The sequence below is a fragment of the Heliangelus exortis genome, chromosome 1 (assembly GCF_036169615.1).
Source record: "Heliangelus exortis chromosome 1, bHelExo1.hap1, whole genome shotgun sequence".
NCBI classification, from domain to species: domain Eukaryota; kingdom Metazoa; phylum Chordata; class Aves; order Apodiformes; family Trochilidae; genus Heliangelus; species Heliangelus exortis.
In genome coordinates this window covers 43,082,741-43,100,366 of record NC_092422.1, presented here as the reverse complement: position 1 = coordinate 43,100,366, position 17,626 = coordinate 43,082,741, and the positions used below count along the sequence as shown (strand labels likewise).

The 17,626-nt window shown below is 36.2% G+C and overlaps 1 protein-coding gene and 1 long non-coding RNA gene across 7 annotated transcripts in view; both read left to right on the top strand.

Moving 5' to 3' along the window:
• The window catches only part of RBM26 (RNA binding motif protein 26), a 50,655-nt gene extending 46,861 nt beyond the window's left edge, over positions 1 to 3,794 (top strand). For all 6 annotated transcript variants that reach the window (XM_071741657.1, XM_071741700.1, XM_071741679.1 and 3 more), the window contains one exon: positions 2,939 to 3,794. In XM_071741657.1, the coding sequence (XP_071597758.1) occupies positions 2,939 to 3,028 (90 nt within the window). In that variant the 3' untranslated portion in view covers positions 3,029 to 3,794. The remainder of the gene's footprint in view (positions 1 to 2,938) is intronic.
• Positions 3,795 to 6,076: 2,282 nt separating this feature from the next.
• LOC139795122 (uncharacterized) lies at positions 6,077 to 10,029 on the top strand. The gene is made up of 4 exons (XR_011725389.1): positions 6,077 to 6,169; positions 7,766 to 7,824; positions 9,198 to 9,271; positions 9,921 to 10,029. It is a non-coding gene; the product is annotated as an uncharacterized lncRNA (long non-coding RNA).
• Positions 10,030 to 17,626: the final 7,597 nt, after the last annotated feature.

The window sequence follows — 17,626 nt, the reverse complement described above, 5'->3', positions numbered from 1 at the left end:
AAAAACCCTAGCTGAAATATTTGCAATAGCAAGTGTATACCATAAAACTATTAGTTTACTTGTACTTTTGCTAATAGTGTTGCTGGTTTCTTACAGTGGTTACAGATAAATTTTTTTAAATTTTACATGATTGACACACTTGCTTCTGATAATTTCCCATTTTCCAAGCAAGCTAAATACTGACCTCATATATCTTCTTTGTCTAATAAGATTATTTTAAATTTCTACAGCTGAACTATTCCCACTAACCTTCACCAAATTTCTTTACATAAGGGATTTCTATTCAGTTATCCTTGGGAAATTCTGCATTTGTATGCCATTGTTTCCTTCTGTGAATTTTGTATTTCTTCTAGCATTTGGTTAAGTTAGTGCTCGAAGTATAATGTTATGATCCCCAGGTACTGGATGTATGAGTTTAAGAACTTTTTATTCATGTCCTGAAGTTCATTCAGTTGCATAAAAGAAATTCTACATAGTTTTGTTGTTTAAGACTTGGTACTTACGTGGGATTAGATTAGGGGTAGGTTCTTACAGTCAACAGCCTGAACTTCAGTCCTATGTTCTTTGAGTTTTGCATGCCTACTTATTTAACTTCATTTTATAGCAGCTGTTGTAAACACATGAAAACAGTTTCTTTCATTTTTTTCCATGTCTAAACAGCATTTTTGTTTGCTGAAAGATAGCTGGCTTAAGATTTTAGTGAAACTGAGTGCCTAGATGTTAAAAGAAACACACACAAAAAAAAAAAAAAAAAAGAAAAAAAGGAAAAAAAAATAGATCATTCATCAGAGTAATGTTCTTAATAATGACACCTAGCCCATATATAAAAATATGATGAATGTCTTTCTGGCTTGGATGCTATAGAAGATCCTTGATGAGTAGCCACTTAATTTTGGAAGCACTTAATCTTCCTAATTGCTTGATGTCCTGTAGTTGGGTTCCTAACAAAAGAGTTGACTACTGAGTCAACAGCAAGTGCTTAGAGTACAAGATGTGTAAGAAGAGAGATAAAATAAGCTTTTACAGTTTGAGAGACTATTGTGTCAGAGATGTGTCTTTGTAGCTGAAAGCCCTTGATAGGTGTTTTTTTCATTAATTTTTAAAAAATCTGAATAGCATCTACAATGTCCTGCAACAAAAAATGTTAATTCTTGGTAGACATAGTTCACCAGTATCTTTATATGAGACCTGCCACCTACATGTTTAATTCTTATATTTTCCTGATCTTGCATAAAAAGAAAGCCATAATTCTCTCTTCACCCTCTCTGAAACTCACAGAATCATTTGGGTTGGAAGGGACCATAAAGATCATCTAATTCTAACCCCCCTGCCATGGGCAGGAACACCTTCCACTAGAATAGGTTACTCGAAGAAAGCCCCATCCAACCTGGCCTTGAACACTACCAGGGAGGGGGTGTTCACAACATCACTGGGCAACCTGTGCCAGTGTCTCAGCACCCTCACAGTGAAGAATTTCTTCCTAATGTCTAATCTAAATCTACCATTTTAAGGACATTGCTTTTGTCCTGTCACTGCATGCCCGTGTGAAAAGTCCCTGTCCAACTTGTAGGCCCCCCTCCCGGTACTACAAGGCTGCTGTAAGGTCTTCCTGGAGCCTTCTCCAGGCTGAGTAACCCCAGACTTCTCAGCCTGTCTTTATAGGAGATGTTTTCCAGCCCTCTGATCATCTTCATGGCCCTCCTCTGGGCTCATTCCACCACCATGTCACACTCCTGTCATACTTCCCCTGAGTTACTTTCTCTCCAGTCCAGAGAGTTGCTATGGTTGTTCCCCTGTATGGAAGTCGTTCCTGTTTTTTTCTACTGCCACTCAGCCTTGTCCAACTTAAAGTTCTGCATTGTGCACTGCCTAGGGACTCCTGTTTTAGCAGTTTTGTCATATTTTAGCCTGCTGACCATCTAGATAAAAGGGAGAAGAGGTGAAATCCTTATAAAGCTTCTGTGTTTTAGTGTGGCTCAGAGTATCCAAACATAATTGGACAGGCAGGTCAGGTGTCAACAGAGCTGCTTTTAAAAATGCACATTACAGAGACAAAAGTAATGAAGATACTGTTTCTCCCTCTTGTAAAACAACCTACTGGAAAGAGAGAAGGCTTAGTTTTATGCTTTCTTCAGCTTAGAGCCTCACATCTCTCCAGGAGGCTTCCTAACTTAACAGATCAGCCTTCACACCTGTTGAGTTTAGTAATTGAAACAAAATTTGAAACAAAAAGCTACACTTATTGTGACAAGAAGAGTAAGTAATAAAGACCATGACTGTTGTATAGCAACTGGGAAACTTTGCTAGCGAAACACATCCTTGTGTTTTAGTCCTTCCCTTAGCTAGTGCAGAAATTGCTGTGATAGGTGCAATTGTCAAAAAAGTTTTGAGATGGGTTACTTCATATATACACCCCTGTGTCTTATAGGTAGACAAAATTTAAAGCAACTCACTGCTTGTTTTTCAGTTTTGTAACTTTGCCTTTCTGAGGTCTTTGACTGTCAACCTGAAATGTTCAGGGTTTTGTGAAGTCTCTTGAGTTACTATGCTGCTACTGAAAGCAATATAAAAGTACATTAATATATTTTTGTCTGCATTTCTGTAAATACCTATCTCCTGGCCTTTATGGTGGTTTTAAGCTAACTTACGCTGTCAGAGTAAAACTGTCTCAGAGTGAATAAGTGTGGGGTGCATGTCTTGGTCAATTTAAAGTCAAGTGGAAAGAAAAAAAACCATGTTTCTTTTACCAGTCATTAATTATATGTGTGTATATATATATATATATATACAGCTTACTTTTTTGAAACCATTAGTGTTTACTTATTAAAAAAGTAACTACTCTTTATTAATAATTACAAATAGCAGAGATCTGGTTTTCTGACTTCTGATCTATCACTAACATTTTCTGACATAACAGTATCCTGTTTTTCTCTTGAAGTTTCAGGAAGAATCTTTGGTAGATGACTCACTGCTTCAAGATGATGATGAAGAGGAGGAGGATAATGAATCTCGCTCATGGAGAAGATGATTCAGCTGCTCAATGACAATGCCAGAACTGCACCTGTGTTGCATTAGTATTACCTAATGTACTTCTGCATCTTTGTATTAAAAGGGGTTTTGTGATGAAGTTGGATTCAAATATAGACTAAAAAGCAGCTGGTTGGTTATACATTTTGAGAGATTGATGTTTGAGTTACATTTCAGTAATTGATTGCTAAAGACATCATACTAGGAACATATGCAATGTTTTTATTACATAGTTCTACAGAAAGTTACAGAATTCTTTGGGTTCTTTGTAATTTACTGAATTGGTCAAACACAGATGACCAAAAGTTGTTATAACATAGATAATTTTTGTTCTATTCCAGATACGGAATGAAAATTTGCATTTAAAATCTTTGTGAATGTTTTCAGAAATGAATAGATAACAGTACTAAACTGAAGTCTCTAAAGTTATGTATTCATAATATTGCATAGTAGTATGCTTAGGCTTTACTATGTACTAGCCTTTTGTTGGATTTGTGTACGTATTTTACCTATGGGTTTTAATGATAAAGTGTATGACTGCTTTGCATATAAGTCCTTATGACTTTAAGATGTTAAAAATAAAGAAATGGAATGGTCTTAAAAAAAAAAAAAAAGCAAAGAAAAAAAAAAAAGCAATAACCAAAAGATCTAAGGCAATGTCCTTCATAATGAAAAAAAAAAAAAAAGAAAAAAAAAAAGAAAAAAAAAAAAAAAAGAAAAGAAAAAAGATCATTCCAAATGGCAACCCCACCCCCATATTCACAAAAGGAGCTCTAATCACTGTCACTTATACTAAATCAGTATTGAATATAAAAAGAAAAAATCAACATAATGTTTCATTTACATGAACACACAGGTGTACTCCATTGCATAAAAGCTTTTGGGTATCTTCTGAATTTTAAACTGATTTAAGTCAGTCAATAGAATATTCTAACAATATGGGATTTATTCTGTGTACCTCCACTTCGCAGTTGTAGAAGAAAATTTGATCCCACAGAAGTATATACAGTACTGAAATGTAATTAAAAAAATACATTAGGTGAAGTGGAATATTCAGTAGGTAATATTCTAAAAACTTGGGCTACGACACTTCCGAATCTTTTTTTATTCCTGTGTTTTTATTGTTCCATTTCAGAAGTAATACTCAGCAGATACCTAGTTCACACTGTAGTATATATTCATAATTTAAAAACATGAAATGTTAAGAGTTAAAGAAATACTTAATTGGCTCTTTCTCATGGGGCTTTCCATTGTATTAGTCCTGAAGATTCTCCTCAACTGGGGAAGGGAAACCGCCTGGTCCTTTGCTGTAAAGGACCTCTCTCACCAGATAGGCATTTTTTTTTTCCATTTACTGGCATTCTGCTGGTCTGTTTTCAAAAGAAAATCCATTTACAAAGTATTAGAGCTGGGGGGGGAGAGTTCTTGGATTTTTTGTTTTGAGGCTGTCCATTTTTTGTGGGGTTTTTTTTGTTTTTTTGTTGTTGTTTGAGGGTTTTTTTGTGGGTTTTTTGTGGTTTGGTTTTTTTCCCCCCATCAACTCATTAACGGGTGCAGCATAAAACAAGTATCTCATTTAAGAAGCAGGTACAGGGGACAGTACTTCTTTTAAGGGTGTATATTTTAAGCTGCATTGGTGTCTTTTTGAAGGGGAGATGGAGAAGAGCTACTGTAAATCATGTCCTTGCCTTCTTTTTTTTTAATTCCAAAATAGGAATGGAGGAAATTAGTAGCAAACCTATGGCTGTAGAATTTTTGTTCTGTACTCTTCAATTATTTGAGAGATTTCTGAGACCTGGATCCTGTTCTGGGGACTTTGTTGTTAGGTTTTTTTTCCTACATCCCTGTGTGTATGCATATCTTGTTGCAAAAATATGCACTTAAATTTTTTGTATAGTCTTAGTTTCACATTGAAATTTCATAATTGACTGCTGTGCTTGTTACAGTAAGTTCTAAGCTTTGCCAATAAGGAATTGTATTTGGGAAACTGATTTCCTTTTACACTGAATTTCAGGCAAAATAAAATATTTTAAGAACTTTTTTATCCAGTGCTCTGGGTGAGCTGTTCTAGTTCACTGAATTAAATACAAGCTTTCCTACTTTTTAATAATTTAGTACATCTGAAAGGTGCCAGTTTGACAGTCCAGGAGGTGGAATTTTTGTGTGTGTTGTCTTGCAGAACAGATACAGCACAGGAAAGGATTGTGGGTGCTGCTTGAAGGTGGTTGTGTGCTGTGCTTTGTCTGGCACTCAGACCTGCCTTTTCACTGCAGTCAATTAACACAAGTTAATGACAGCTGTTAGGATGTTCTTTCCATGGATGCTTCTTAAGAATCATCTGAAATTGCTGTATCACATAATTTTAAGATGAGTATTCCAAGTTTGCCTGCTTCTTTGAACTCAGACACCTGATAGATCTGTGCTAGATTCATTTCTCAAGAAGGCTTTGCATGCTGGTGTAAGGGGATAAAACCTATTCAAATTATTCTTACCACCTTTCTCAAACCTCCATCAGTGAAACATTTCAGGGGGAATTCTTACTGCTGTGCATTCTGTCTCCTGCTGTTACCCTGTGACAGTCAAAATGTTTGAAGACCACATGGGTCAGAATGGCCTGGTTTACCCTCTCTTTAAGAAACATACCCAAATGTTTCACTCAAAACTAGACTGTACTTGTATCCCGTTTAGCTCAAGGATTTTTCCCTGTTTGCAGTCTAAATGGCTTCTATACATATTTCTGTCATTATCAGATGACTTGGTTTGATTTCTTTTTGGCTTTGCTCTGTCCTTATATTCATCATCTAACTCTGCTCTCCCTTTTCTTGCTGCTGCCTTAGCCAACTTGTCATTTCAGTTCAGTCAGATCCTTATTAGCATAGCCTTCAGTGAAATCTGTTGTCACCTGGAGCAGCTTCCTTCCTCCTTTGAATCAACAAACCAAGCATCCTGCTGACTTTCATTCCCTTCTGTACTTAGTTCATCTTTCTGAATGCATTCCCAAGTATGCCTCCACTGTGATTAGCTAAATAATTTTATTTTTTTAACAGTTCTGCAAATGGATTTTGCTAGTCTGAAACACCGAAAGAGTGGGATTACCTCGGTTTTCCCCAGACAGCTTTTCAAAATGTCTATGGAAGAAAAGGTAAACATTTAAGGAGGTGTTTTCTTTTCCACCTATATGCTAAGGGGCTTAAATAAGATGTGATCTGACAGGTAGTTCAATGAAAATACTGTAGTGAGACACATGGGTTGAACTGCAAAAAATTTTAAGTCGTGGGAGTAATTCAGACTATGCTACAATTTCTCTATAAAACAGTGAAGTAACATAAATACCTTTTTGTAGTGTTACTTGTGGCCAGTGATATTTCTATTTTTTTCTTCTCTTAAAACTCATTTAATATCAGAAAACTCATAGAAGGAATAAAGATCATTTATTAGTCAAGCACAAAAGTACAAGACTTTACAACCAAATCTGAGCAGATCTATTTCTTAAATAAGAAAAAAAACAACCACCCATTGAAAAGTATTTGCATAACTTTGGACACTTAAAATAGGTTTCTGTTCTGAAATACATTCTGAAAATACTCTGTTCCTTAACTAAAAAAAGGAGTAAAAAAATATTCTCCAGGTAATTTGGGTACCTGAGAACAGCATAGCATTATTGTACCTAACTTAAAACATGTAATTTTGTTGTGGACCATCTGCTATATAAAGGTCCCCAAACTGGCTAAGCTTCTTACCCCTCATGCCAGCTCTTGGATAATGTTTAATAACTTCATATGTATTTGGGGTTTTGTAGATGGAATGGATAATTTTTAATTGTCAGTTGTCTAACAAGCATAAAAAAATTACAAAATTATGCACAAGAATTTGCTTTTGACTCAAGGAAGTGATTTTGGATGTTCCTTTGTTTGAATCTCAATGAAAATAGTTGGGGAGGGCCAGGAGGTTTTGTGCTTTTTTTTTTTTTTTTTTTTTGAGTTCCACCAAAAATACATTGCTGTTAGAATAATACACAGAATTACATGAAGGGGAATAAACCTTCATTGAAGCACCACATTTGCTGTAATTCAACATTGTTTGAATGTTGCAACTAAAGAAGATAGATTTAATCCTCTATTGCTTGTTATTACAATTAACAAGATTAAAACAACTGGAAAAAATAACAGTTAAAAAAAAAAAAAACAAACAAAACCAAAACCATGAAAAAGGAGTAAAAATTTGAACAATTTTAATGGTTCACCTTCCTGTTCTGAGCAGTTTTGTACTGTACTGATGTTCTAGCACTTGAGAGAACAAAAAAATACAACACAAAAAAAATCTTTCCCAGTTGAGCCAGCACACCTGGGTGCAAATTAACTCATCTAGACCTGTATAAACACCCTAGTGTGCTTGTCACACAGTTGCCTAAATACTGCAGCTTTATAAAATAATTAATTTTAGTTTTTCATTTTAATGTGCCTGCATGTTTTCTTCTGAACCGTGTTTTAAGTCTGTTAGACATCAAAAATGCAACAAAAATTTATTTTAGTGATTTTAGTCTTATATTTGAATTCTCTTTAATTGGAACACAATGAGAGGGATTTCAAGAACATAAAACACAAGAAATTTCTCTTTTTTCTAGTGGATCAATATTTGTATAATCGTTCTATAGGCATTAATGCTAAGGGTTATCTGAATGTTGTCACTTCGTTCATTGTCCATGTGAGTGAAGATTAATTTGTTTTTCTTCTTACAGTAAACTTATAATCCTGAGACCATCTGATGTCTTTGAAAATCATCTCATCTGACCTTGTGGTATTTTATAGTAATTTTGATGTTATAGTTTTAATTCTTGAATTCTGACATCTTCCTGCTTGTTACCACAACAGACTAACTCAGTTTCTCACCTCTCCCTGGAAAAGACTTGAATACTGCAAATCTTACTGTGCTAGGTGATGAACTGGATTTTAGTATTTCCCTATCTGCAACTGGGAGAAAAAAATTCTGAGGCATGTACTCTGCAAAAGTTATTTTTCTGAGGAATATCTGCAATAGTTTTTTTTTTTAATTTTGAACTCTGGGATGCAGTGTAGGTAAAATGGTCTTTTTACTTTTTTTATGTTCTTTTACCCTTCTATGTTGCAGTTTTATGTAGGATTTTTAGATAGTAATTGGAAGGGTAAATATTTTCTTTTTAATAGATTGTTTTATACCAGCTAGCATATGCTTTCTTTAAAAAGGGAGGGGAAAATAAAAACAAATCAGTATTTAAAGTTTCTTCAGACAAGATATGGAGATCATTTGAAATCAGGAATGTTTTTTCCAGGCCTCAAAACTCAAACTAAGTGCAGATGATTGTTTCCCAGTTGCTAAAGAATGACTTTTGCTTCTTCAGCTTATTGTTCTTTTAAATGCAAAGCAAAAATGATACGTTAACTTTTCAAAAATGTTTTCCTAATGATCTGCAGCTAGACAAAAAATGCCTGAGCTGTAAGGCGTACTAACTCTTTATACAAAAATTTGCTCTCTAGGGAAATGAGAAAAGTTTCTTAGGTTTTAAATTGCATAATTTATTCTTTATCTTACATAGAGTTTTGTACAATAAAGATGTTTGAGCCAACACATCTCCTTCTGGCAGAGAAAACAAAGAGGTAACAAAAACATTTGTTGATTTGTGCACGGGAAACTATATCCTTTTGCCAACATCGTGTGGATATTGCCAATGCATGTGCAGTGTGGGTGAGACCTACAGAAGCACAGAAATGCCTTCAGGGTACAAGAACTCTCCTTTTACAGACCCTTCCAGCTCTGCAAGACTTTGCTGCATAAAAGCTGAGAGCAGTGTCCTTTCCATTAAAATCCCTTACCATAACATAAAGAGATGATTTCCTCACGTTTGCAAATTGTCCCTTCTCTGCTTAAACCACAGTTCTCGTTTTGTATATTTTTTTCCCCCTTGAAATAAACCCCTGTATTTCCTCTTTCGACTGCTAGAGGGCACTATGGCTACACAAGAGAAAAACAACTGGAAGTAATTTGCTCCCATTTCCACACTTCTGTGATATTTTTCCCGTTTCAGTTCTCATACTAATATTTGCATTTCTTGCAGAAACCTATATACATCTCTACCATGTCAGCAGAAATTCTGTTTGTGCGACCTGAAACAAAGTATCTCTCTTTGGATTTAGGTACCAATGATAAAATGTGACTCTGCGTGTTTTAAATCCGAATAAAACAGAAGAACATTTCTCTGTTGCAAGAGGTATATATTCATCTCCTTTTCTGCTTAGGGAGTTGAATCGGTTTTTGATAGATTACAGTTTAAGTTACAGAAAACCTTGGGTAGCTGCATCTTGTTTGTCAAAGCTTTTGTCTTTTAAGCATCTTTTTATTCTCTGGAGTTAGGCGTATACACTGAATGGAAAGCTAAAACCTATTGCTGGAAAGTAGAGGGGCAGAAATGGCAGATAATATTACATTTGTAAACTGCAAAAGAAATTGCCAGCCTAACATGGTGTGAAGAAATTTCACCACTGTAACCAGTAATATTTGCTTTAACAGTAGAATCATGGTAAATATATCAAAGAATTACTACTGTAGCTCTACCAACTGATGGAGTGTAACTACACAAAACAACTTCTCAGCTGTGATACAGAATACTTATTCATCCTGGTACTTCCAATACTCTGTCAGTTCCTGTCTTGCCCAAGTTCATTTAGACACTACTTGTAGTCCATGAATCTCTACACTTGGAACTCTGTGCAGCATCCATGCTCACAAACCAAGTCTAAGCCCACAAGGTTTCTCCTTTCAGTCATTGTATCAGAAAGGGCTCACAAATTTTGTTATGCTCCTCCTAATTCACAAATTCAGCTATGTGGAGATTATATACTCTCTTTCTTTCTTTCAAGATGGCAGGTTTATCATCACCTCTGGACATTCTAAAAGGCTGGAAAATTTCGAGGATGTCAGTATCTTTAACTTCACTTGAGGATGGAAACTGCAAGAAGTGATCGTGAGAAGATAAATACTGTCTGAAAAAAATGATTTGTTTTTTTTAAAATCACAATTACCCGTTTGTATTCAGATCTGATAGTATTTACTCACTGGTGCTTTCAGAAAGGTATTAGATAATGTTTAAATTTACATATCCTATGTGCTGTTTCTACCAGTTTGGTAGCAAATAAGAGACATACTATCGTCATATTTATTTTGATACAAATGTTAATGTGACTTTTGCCTCTACATTCTCTGGGGTAATACTTTACCTTAGAAAACAGAGAAGAGTATGATACTATTTATTTGTCTGCAAAATTCTGCAATCTTAACCTCTCTAATAGCTGCCATTTTCAAAACTCCCACATAAGCCATTCCATCCTTCCTGTATAAGACAAAAAAATAAAAATGTGTAAGTTTAAGTAGAATTGCAAGTTTATCAGGAACACAGAAATAGAAATACCCAGTAAGCAGAAAGGGATCAGGTTTTAAAAAATTTGCTGAAGTATAGAATTGTGCAGTACAGATGTTCACCAAGGTGGGTTCCATACTGGAGTACCTGAAATCTTCATGGTCTTTCAAATTCTTACAATGAAGAGAAACATTACCTGCTCATACCTGAATACTTTGCTCCCATGCATCTTTCCAGTGAAAGAACCATAGGCTCTATATGTGGGTTAATGGGTTAATCTTTCTACAGTGATAATTAAAAACTTCTTTTGCAGCCATATCCAGGAGTATTTATTCAGTATCTTTCTGAGAAACAAAGGAGCTGTCTACTGTTTAAAATGCTAGGTCAGTAATTGTTAAGTACTTGTTCCAATTTGAACACTGGGGATTCCTGCAAGCTGAATCTGTTGAGATTTTTTGACCATGGTAAAATTTCATCAGCAACTTTGTAAAACTACCTTTTGGGATCTGAAAAAGTCATTTCAGAGTTTAGAATTCTTTGTTGCTTGAAGCAATATCGTGTTCATAATGTATTTAAATGTATTATGTTGATGTAGCCACATTTATGTGTGGGAGTATTATTGAAAAATGTGAGATTAAAGAGCAATAGAGCCTTTATGGTGGAAGAAGCTGAGAGATGGTTAACATGCAAACTTCTGTAAGCAGCCTTACCACCTGACCTGAATTAAAAAATAATTTTTCTATTAGAACTTATGTCAGAATATTGGCAATATAGCAGAATGAAACTGAGCACTTCTGTTGATACATAGTGTTAAAACCCAAGGAACTTAAGTCACCTTGTATAAGCCTTATACAAGGCTTATACATTAGACCTTGTTAACTTTTGAGGGGCTAATTCTGTGTCTGTTCACTGTTTTGTGTTGGTGGACGTCCCACAAAATTTGGGAAGTAGGTGTTCACTAAATTTATGTTTTGATAATATTAAAATAATTAAAAATATATTACTTTCTTCCTTTTCTTATTTAACTGTTCCTAAAACAGTTCCACTTCTTTTCCAACCTTATTTACTGTAAGCTTCCTGCACTTAAAATACTCGTGTGTTTGATATTGTACTGCCCCTTATCTGCAAATTTGCTATACTTTTAATTTTTTGAACACGGCTTGACATCAAAATGCTAAAGAAATAGCTTTGTATTAGGGGACTAAGTTAGAAAAAATGGAATCTGAAATAATGAAAAGATTAACCAGAAACATTCATTATGCTTCCATTTTTAAGATGGCATTGTATATTGTGCTATAATACTAACGGTAGATAAGCTTTTGTTAAACTTTTAAAGTAATTTGAATAGGCAATTACTACTATTTTAGTGGTCTAAAGCAGGATTGATGGCAGCTTGATTGGTTGTAGCAGTTACTAAAGTTCACATTTTATGACCACTTTAAAAATATTAATTTAGAAGCTTATGAATTACTCTCTGGAGTCACCTGGAATTAACAAATACGAAGTTATCTTTTAGCTTTTGAATTTATTTTTTTTTTAATGCCTACTAATGAACTTTATGGTGTTTCTCAAGAACTCATTTTCTACGTAGAGCAGGAGTAACTCTATCAGGGCTAGGACTAAGTTGCTCAAAATGTCCTCATAGATGGTCTTGTTCCATGCCAGCGTTAAAGAAGATCCTGGCTGGTCACTCCTGCCCATCCTTTGTGCTTAACAGAGCAGTAATTTGTGTGGTAATGTGATTGAGGAGCTGGGCTATGCTTTTAAAAATAAGGTATCCATCCAACTGAATTACCTTCTTGGTCTTCTTCACCAGGTAGCTGAAAAGATGGTAGTGTTGGGGGTGCTGAGGCTGGAGTGAGGAGCTGGGGTAAGTAGAGCTCTGGTTCAATCTGAGCTACTTCCATGGGAAACATTAGCTCCACAGCTCCACGTGTTTGGTTTCAACTCCAGGTTTTTCTCTTCTCTTCCCCCTTTCTGCAGGAGCCAGGACAAAACATTTAACAAAGTATTTAGTAGAGTAAAATGTGAAAGTTGAAGCACTTCCAAAGAAGATCAGAAGGACAACTGAGAGCAGAAGTATCACACTCATACAGACTCCTCAGAAACAGAAGGTGTATGTCAACAGTAACCTGTTAAAATGAAAGCTGCATGGCCTTGCATTTGAGCTGACCCTGTGTACCCATCTGGAACTCAATAAAAAGGTAGTCTTCATAGCCTTATACAACATCCATACAATTCTGATGGCATTTAAGGACCTTCGCCAGTCAGGGAACCAAGCAGGTGGAAGCGAGTGGAATAAGTAGAATGATGTACCATGTGCTGTAGGACTTGCAGTTAGATTAGACAATGTCAGGATTGGTTTTGTTGAAATTGGGTGTTGGTAAAATTATCTATTGCTGAGGCAGGTGGAAGCTGAGGTTTTGGATTTTTGGACGAACAATCTGTCATGTGCCATGTTTCCATTCCTGTAATCCATCCTGTCTGTCACCTGTCTGGCATGGCAGCCCAGAAGAGAAAAGATTTGCTACCAAAGAGTTGGGAAATACTGCTAAATCGACAGAATTGGGCAAGAAAATACCAGTTTCTCTTCCTTGTGCTTTCACAGGGGCTTCCATCTGGAATTTTCAAATAGCATCCAAGATGCCTGATATTTTAGAGAAACCTTACTTCAGTAAGTGGTTCCTTCTGAATGGCTTAGGGATTGCATCATTTAGTGTCCTTTACTATGGATCCCTATATTGTGTCAGTCAGTTTTGAAACACTACTGTCCTTTTCTAGTCAGTGTTTGTGTGTGCAAGCCTGTCTGTCCAAATTTGGTTAGCTTAAACAGGTGAAGTAACAGATCTTTGTTATGTTTTTAAACTGTTGCCTGAGTGAGCAAATTAGAAAGCAGTTACTGGAGCAACTTCATGAGCAGATCATAATTTCAAATGGGAAAATGAATGATGAAGAGCTGTTGTACAGGAATATAGGTTTCCTTTTGATCATTGTGGCTGCAGAAGCTGGAAGGTGCAGGTTTAAACTCTGAGAGTTATGTTAATGGGAGCTTAATGAGTGTCCACTCAACTTTTGGAAGTGGACATTATTGCAGTTCAAAGCATTTCAGTGCCTACCACCTTTCAGATGTCTCTCCAGCTGTCCAAAGAATCAATGGTCCTGTCATGTCCTTCTTTCTCTGAGCAGACTGGCAACTCATCTGAATGTTTGAGGTGTTAGGAGCTGTATCAAGTACTGTCTTATCTAAAAGAGGTTGTGTATGCTTTGGTGACTAATTTTTAAACTCAGGTAATCAAAAACATTCAAAATGAAAATATTAATATGAAAGGAAAGGTAGACCATAATCTTACATCTTTATTGGAGTCCAAAAGTCACAATGAAAAGTAATTTCTACCTTTATCTCTATGGATCCAGTAGTAAATTTAAAGAGTTCTCAATGATGGCAATAGCACCTATGCACATCTCAAAAATGTCCCCAAATACATATATATTGTAGCTTGCAAAAATGTACATTGCCTTTTGAAGAACTCACTAGTTTTTTTCCTTCCAAATGTCCAAACAAAAAAATACATAGTCTTCTCTAGTCACTCTCTTTAGTATTATTTTGTGGTTATGGGAATAATATGTTACAAACCTTCAGCATGAATTCTGTAATTTTGGTTACAAAGTTACTGAATGAAATTTTAAATTACCTAAATATCTCAGAATATTCTCAATTTTTGTCACAGTTTAACGCTGGGCTGACACTTAAATGACTGACACATTCTCTATTAATCCACCTCCTTGCAAGAGAAAGGAGAGAGAGAATAAGGGAGAGAGACTTACAGGTCAGAAACTAAACTACACAGCTTTAATAAAACAGTAATGATGAAAAATAAGAAATTATTAAATATATACAAGTATTTGCAAAACAAATACCATGTTCCTTCCCCATCTGCCCCAGTTATGCTCACGTCACCACCGAGGCTGCAGGGCAGGGTCTGATGAAGTCCCAGACTGGGCCCCTGGAGTCAGCAGCATATGGGAGCTGGAGGCAGGAACACACAGATTCAGGCTGGCATGGATCCACAGGCAGATGAAGGGATGGAATCCTCCCAGGATGATGGCCGTGGACGGAGAATCAGGAAGAAAGAAAGAAGGATCTTGACTGTTGTGATACCTCAAATTTATACTGAGTATGATGTGTATGGGATGGAATACTCCAGAGTGAGTTTTGTTCACCTATCTTGTCCTCTTCTCCCTAAAGGAGATGTGACCCCTTTACTCCTATTCTCTGTCATAAGATGTTCCTCAGAACTGAGCAGTGTCCTTGGCTCTGCAGACCAGTCTTTGGCTGTAACCATAAACATTGAGCATCATCAGTCCTAGAAGCAGACACTGACTGAGAAACTTGCTGTGAATTTCAGCAAGTGCAGCTACTTACAAGAGACTTACCTGAAAGCAAAATTACAAGACGCAAAATTTTTTTCTCTCCTGGCCCAAACCATCACCCTGGAAATTTTGCAATGTGATAGACTGTGGTGGCTTCTGAATGCTTTGATGTCATGCAGTCATGCTGTAGATTAATCTGCTGCCTATCAGGTACCATCGTGTTTCAGCATGGCTTTGTAGCTTTGGCTTTCAGCAGAACTCACTGGAGGCACAGGTTATTTTGGTGAATTTTTCCCTGTCTGAATGTTAGTATTCAGCCTCTTAGTCTGCATCAATACTAGTAAATTAAACACGACTGGGACTGTTCCCTGATGTCAAGGCCAACTGGCTTAGAATAACTCTAATACACACTATCAGGCTTCCAAACAGGACAAATGTATCCATGTTCTCTTCTGGGAATGGAGTCCCTCTTGGGATAGCTGATCCAGGTCTCCAACGTGTGGAGTTTAATAGTATGAACAATAAAGTTTCAGTGCCTGTGATATATGCTGGAGCTGTTTTTTTTACTGATTCAAGTGTGGTATGAGTTGTGTAGTAACTTTAAATACCAAGCTTTGTCCAGTATCAGTAGGCAATGGGGTCTAGTTCCACTGATAAGACTGAGGGGCTTGGAGGAAGATCTGTTCTTTTGAGAGGCAGTGACAATTGACAACACTCCTCTATAAGGAATCCATCCTCTTAACAATCAATGCCACTAGCTAAAAGAGAGAAAGGGTACTTTTTAAAAAAAAATGGTGTTTTTGCTAACATACCAATAAATGGCAATTAGCAATAAAAAATTTATAGACTCGAGTAACTACTGGATTTAATGAGAAGTGTGAAATATATGATGGTCTTGTGAGATACAGTTAGAGGAAACCTTATTAAAGAAAATGAATAAAAATCTTCAAGTTGAAACAATTTTAGCCATTATATTGAAACTTGCCTATCACCAGTGAGGTTGGGAGATTTCTTGAGCTATCCACTAAGTATTATCAGGCATCTTAAAAATTAAGTGCCTTAAAATTGCAATAATGCTATGCTGTAATCAAAGGGGCAAGCCTACCTTTAGAATTGCAATTTCTGATAAACTGACAGAGGGGGAGCTGTGCACAGATAATTTGTCCTTTAGCCCTATGTGAGTGTAGCACAATACATCACCTTAATTGTTATGCCTTCTGCAGCAGGATAGGGTTCTCTGACCAGATATTTTTTGTTGCCAAATTACTTCCACGTACATTGTGAAAATATTTTGTGTCTGTGTGTTTCAGGCAGCTCTGCTGTCAAAACAGGGAGAATGTTTTAATTGCTTAATCAGCTTTCTGGGTCTCCCATGCAGGCACAAAAACACTGCAGTGAGCTGTGCAGTTACATGGAAGTGCATAAGTGATTATTAGAGGTAGTTTTCCCAACTTTTTGCATTCTAGTAGGTGACAAGTATGCTGGATTTAGTGAGATTGTAAGCATGGTTATTTACTGGCAGAAGCTGATGGTTTTTCCCCTCTATTTTTACATTTGAGGATAAAGTACAATTTATGTTCTGAGCATCATCTCGTGGAAGTTCTAAATCACTTCATGAGGCTTTCAGCCTGGCTTATGTCATTTATCCCTCAGCACTCAGTCCATTTAATCCAGGCCTCTCAGCTGTACAGACCCAGCTCCTGTTGTGAGTGATCGGCCTGCTTGAGTGCTCCCAGCTTCTCCTGTCACATCACATTTGCATAAAAGAGGACAGATAACCAAATTTGAGCACACAAATGAAAATGCTAAGCGCTGAACCTGTCACAGTTGTTGTTCAACTAATTGTGAAAAATTTGATTTGCTGGCTTTTCACTGTTTATCATGTGGACCCCCTTCTCAAATTTGCCTTGGCTCCTGCTTCTGTACATGTAGCTTTTAAACTCTCTACACATGCAGCCCACCCTGGGGATTACTTACCTCTCCTACCAGCTTTTAATGTTGGCTCATCTACTTGACTAAATTAGGCCACCATGGCAAACAAACACATAATTAAAAACCTGGGAAAGACAACTGCAGTTGCACTTCTTAAATTGATTTCACAGTCTATTACTGGTATGCCTTTGCATTTTGCCATTTTATCTTGTTCCCTTATAAGCCATGAAAATGTTCTTACTTTTGATTATATATAGGAGGAACATATATAATTTCAAAATGAAGACTAAGATTTTCTCAAAAGGGAAAAGTAAATAAAAACATGCTTATTTCTGGGTACTTTGTGAGAGCCTATTACAGAGGTGCTGTATTCATTTGAAATTAAGACTCATTTTTGAACCAGCATTGAAAAGTCATGGATTGTGATTACTGTAATTTTTAAGAATTCTGAGATTTGATTTAGCTTTTCAAATGTATTTACAACTGCTGTCATACTTCTATTTCAGATCACGTTCTCTTACCTGTATAATTTACACATTACTTCTTATGATATATACCAAAAGGTCACCAATTAAAACAGTTGAATGTCATGTTGCATTTTTGTGAGGATAGAGGAAGTTCAGCCAAGCAATTGCCTATATGAAAATGCAGAAAACTTCATCTGCTTATCCAAATCATCCATCCCCTTGGTATCAATGTTGGTTATACCCTGAATGTGTATGACTATCAGCATTTAAGAAGGTGAATGATAGCAGGGACATAGCGGATACAGATTTTTTAAGAACATTGAAAGCTTCTAAAAACAACATGAGAAGAAAAGCTGGTATCTAGACACATACAAATAATATTTTTCTGACAGTACTCAAATATCAAAATATTTTTTTTCAAATGAAGAAAGAAATTTGT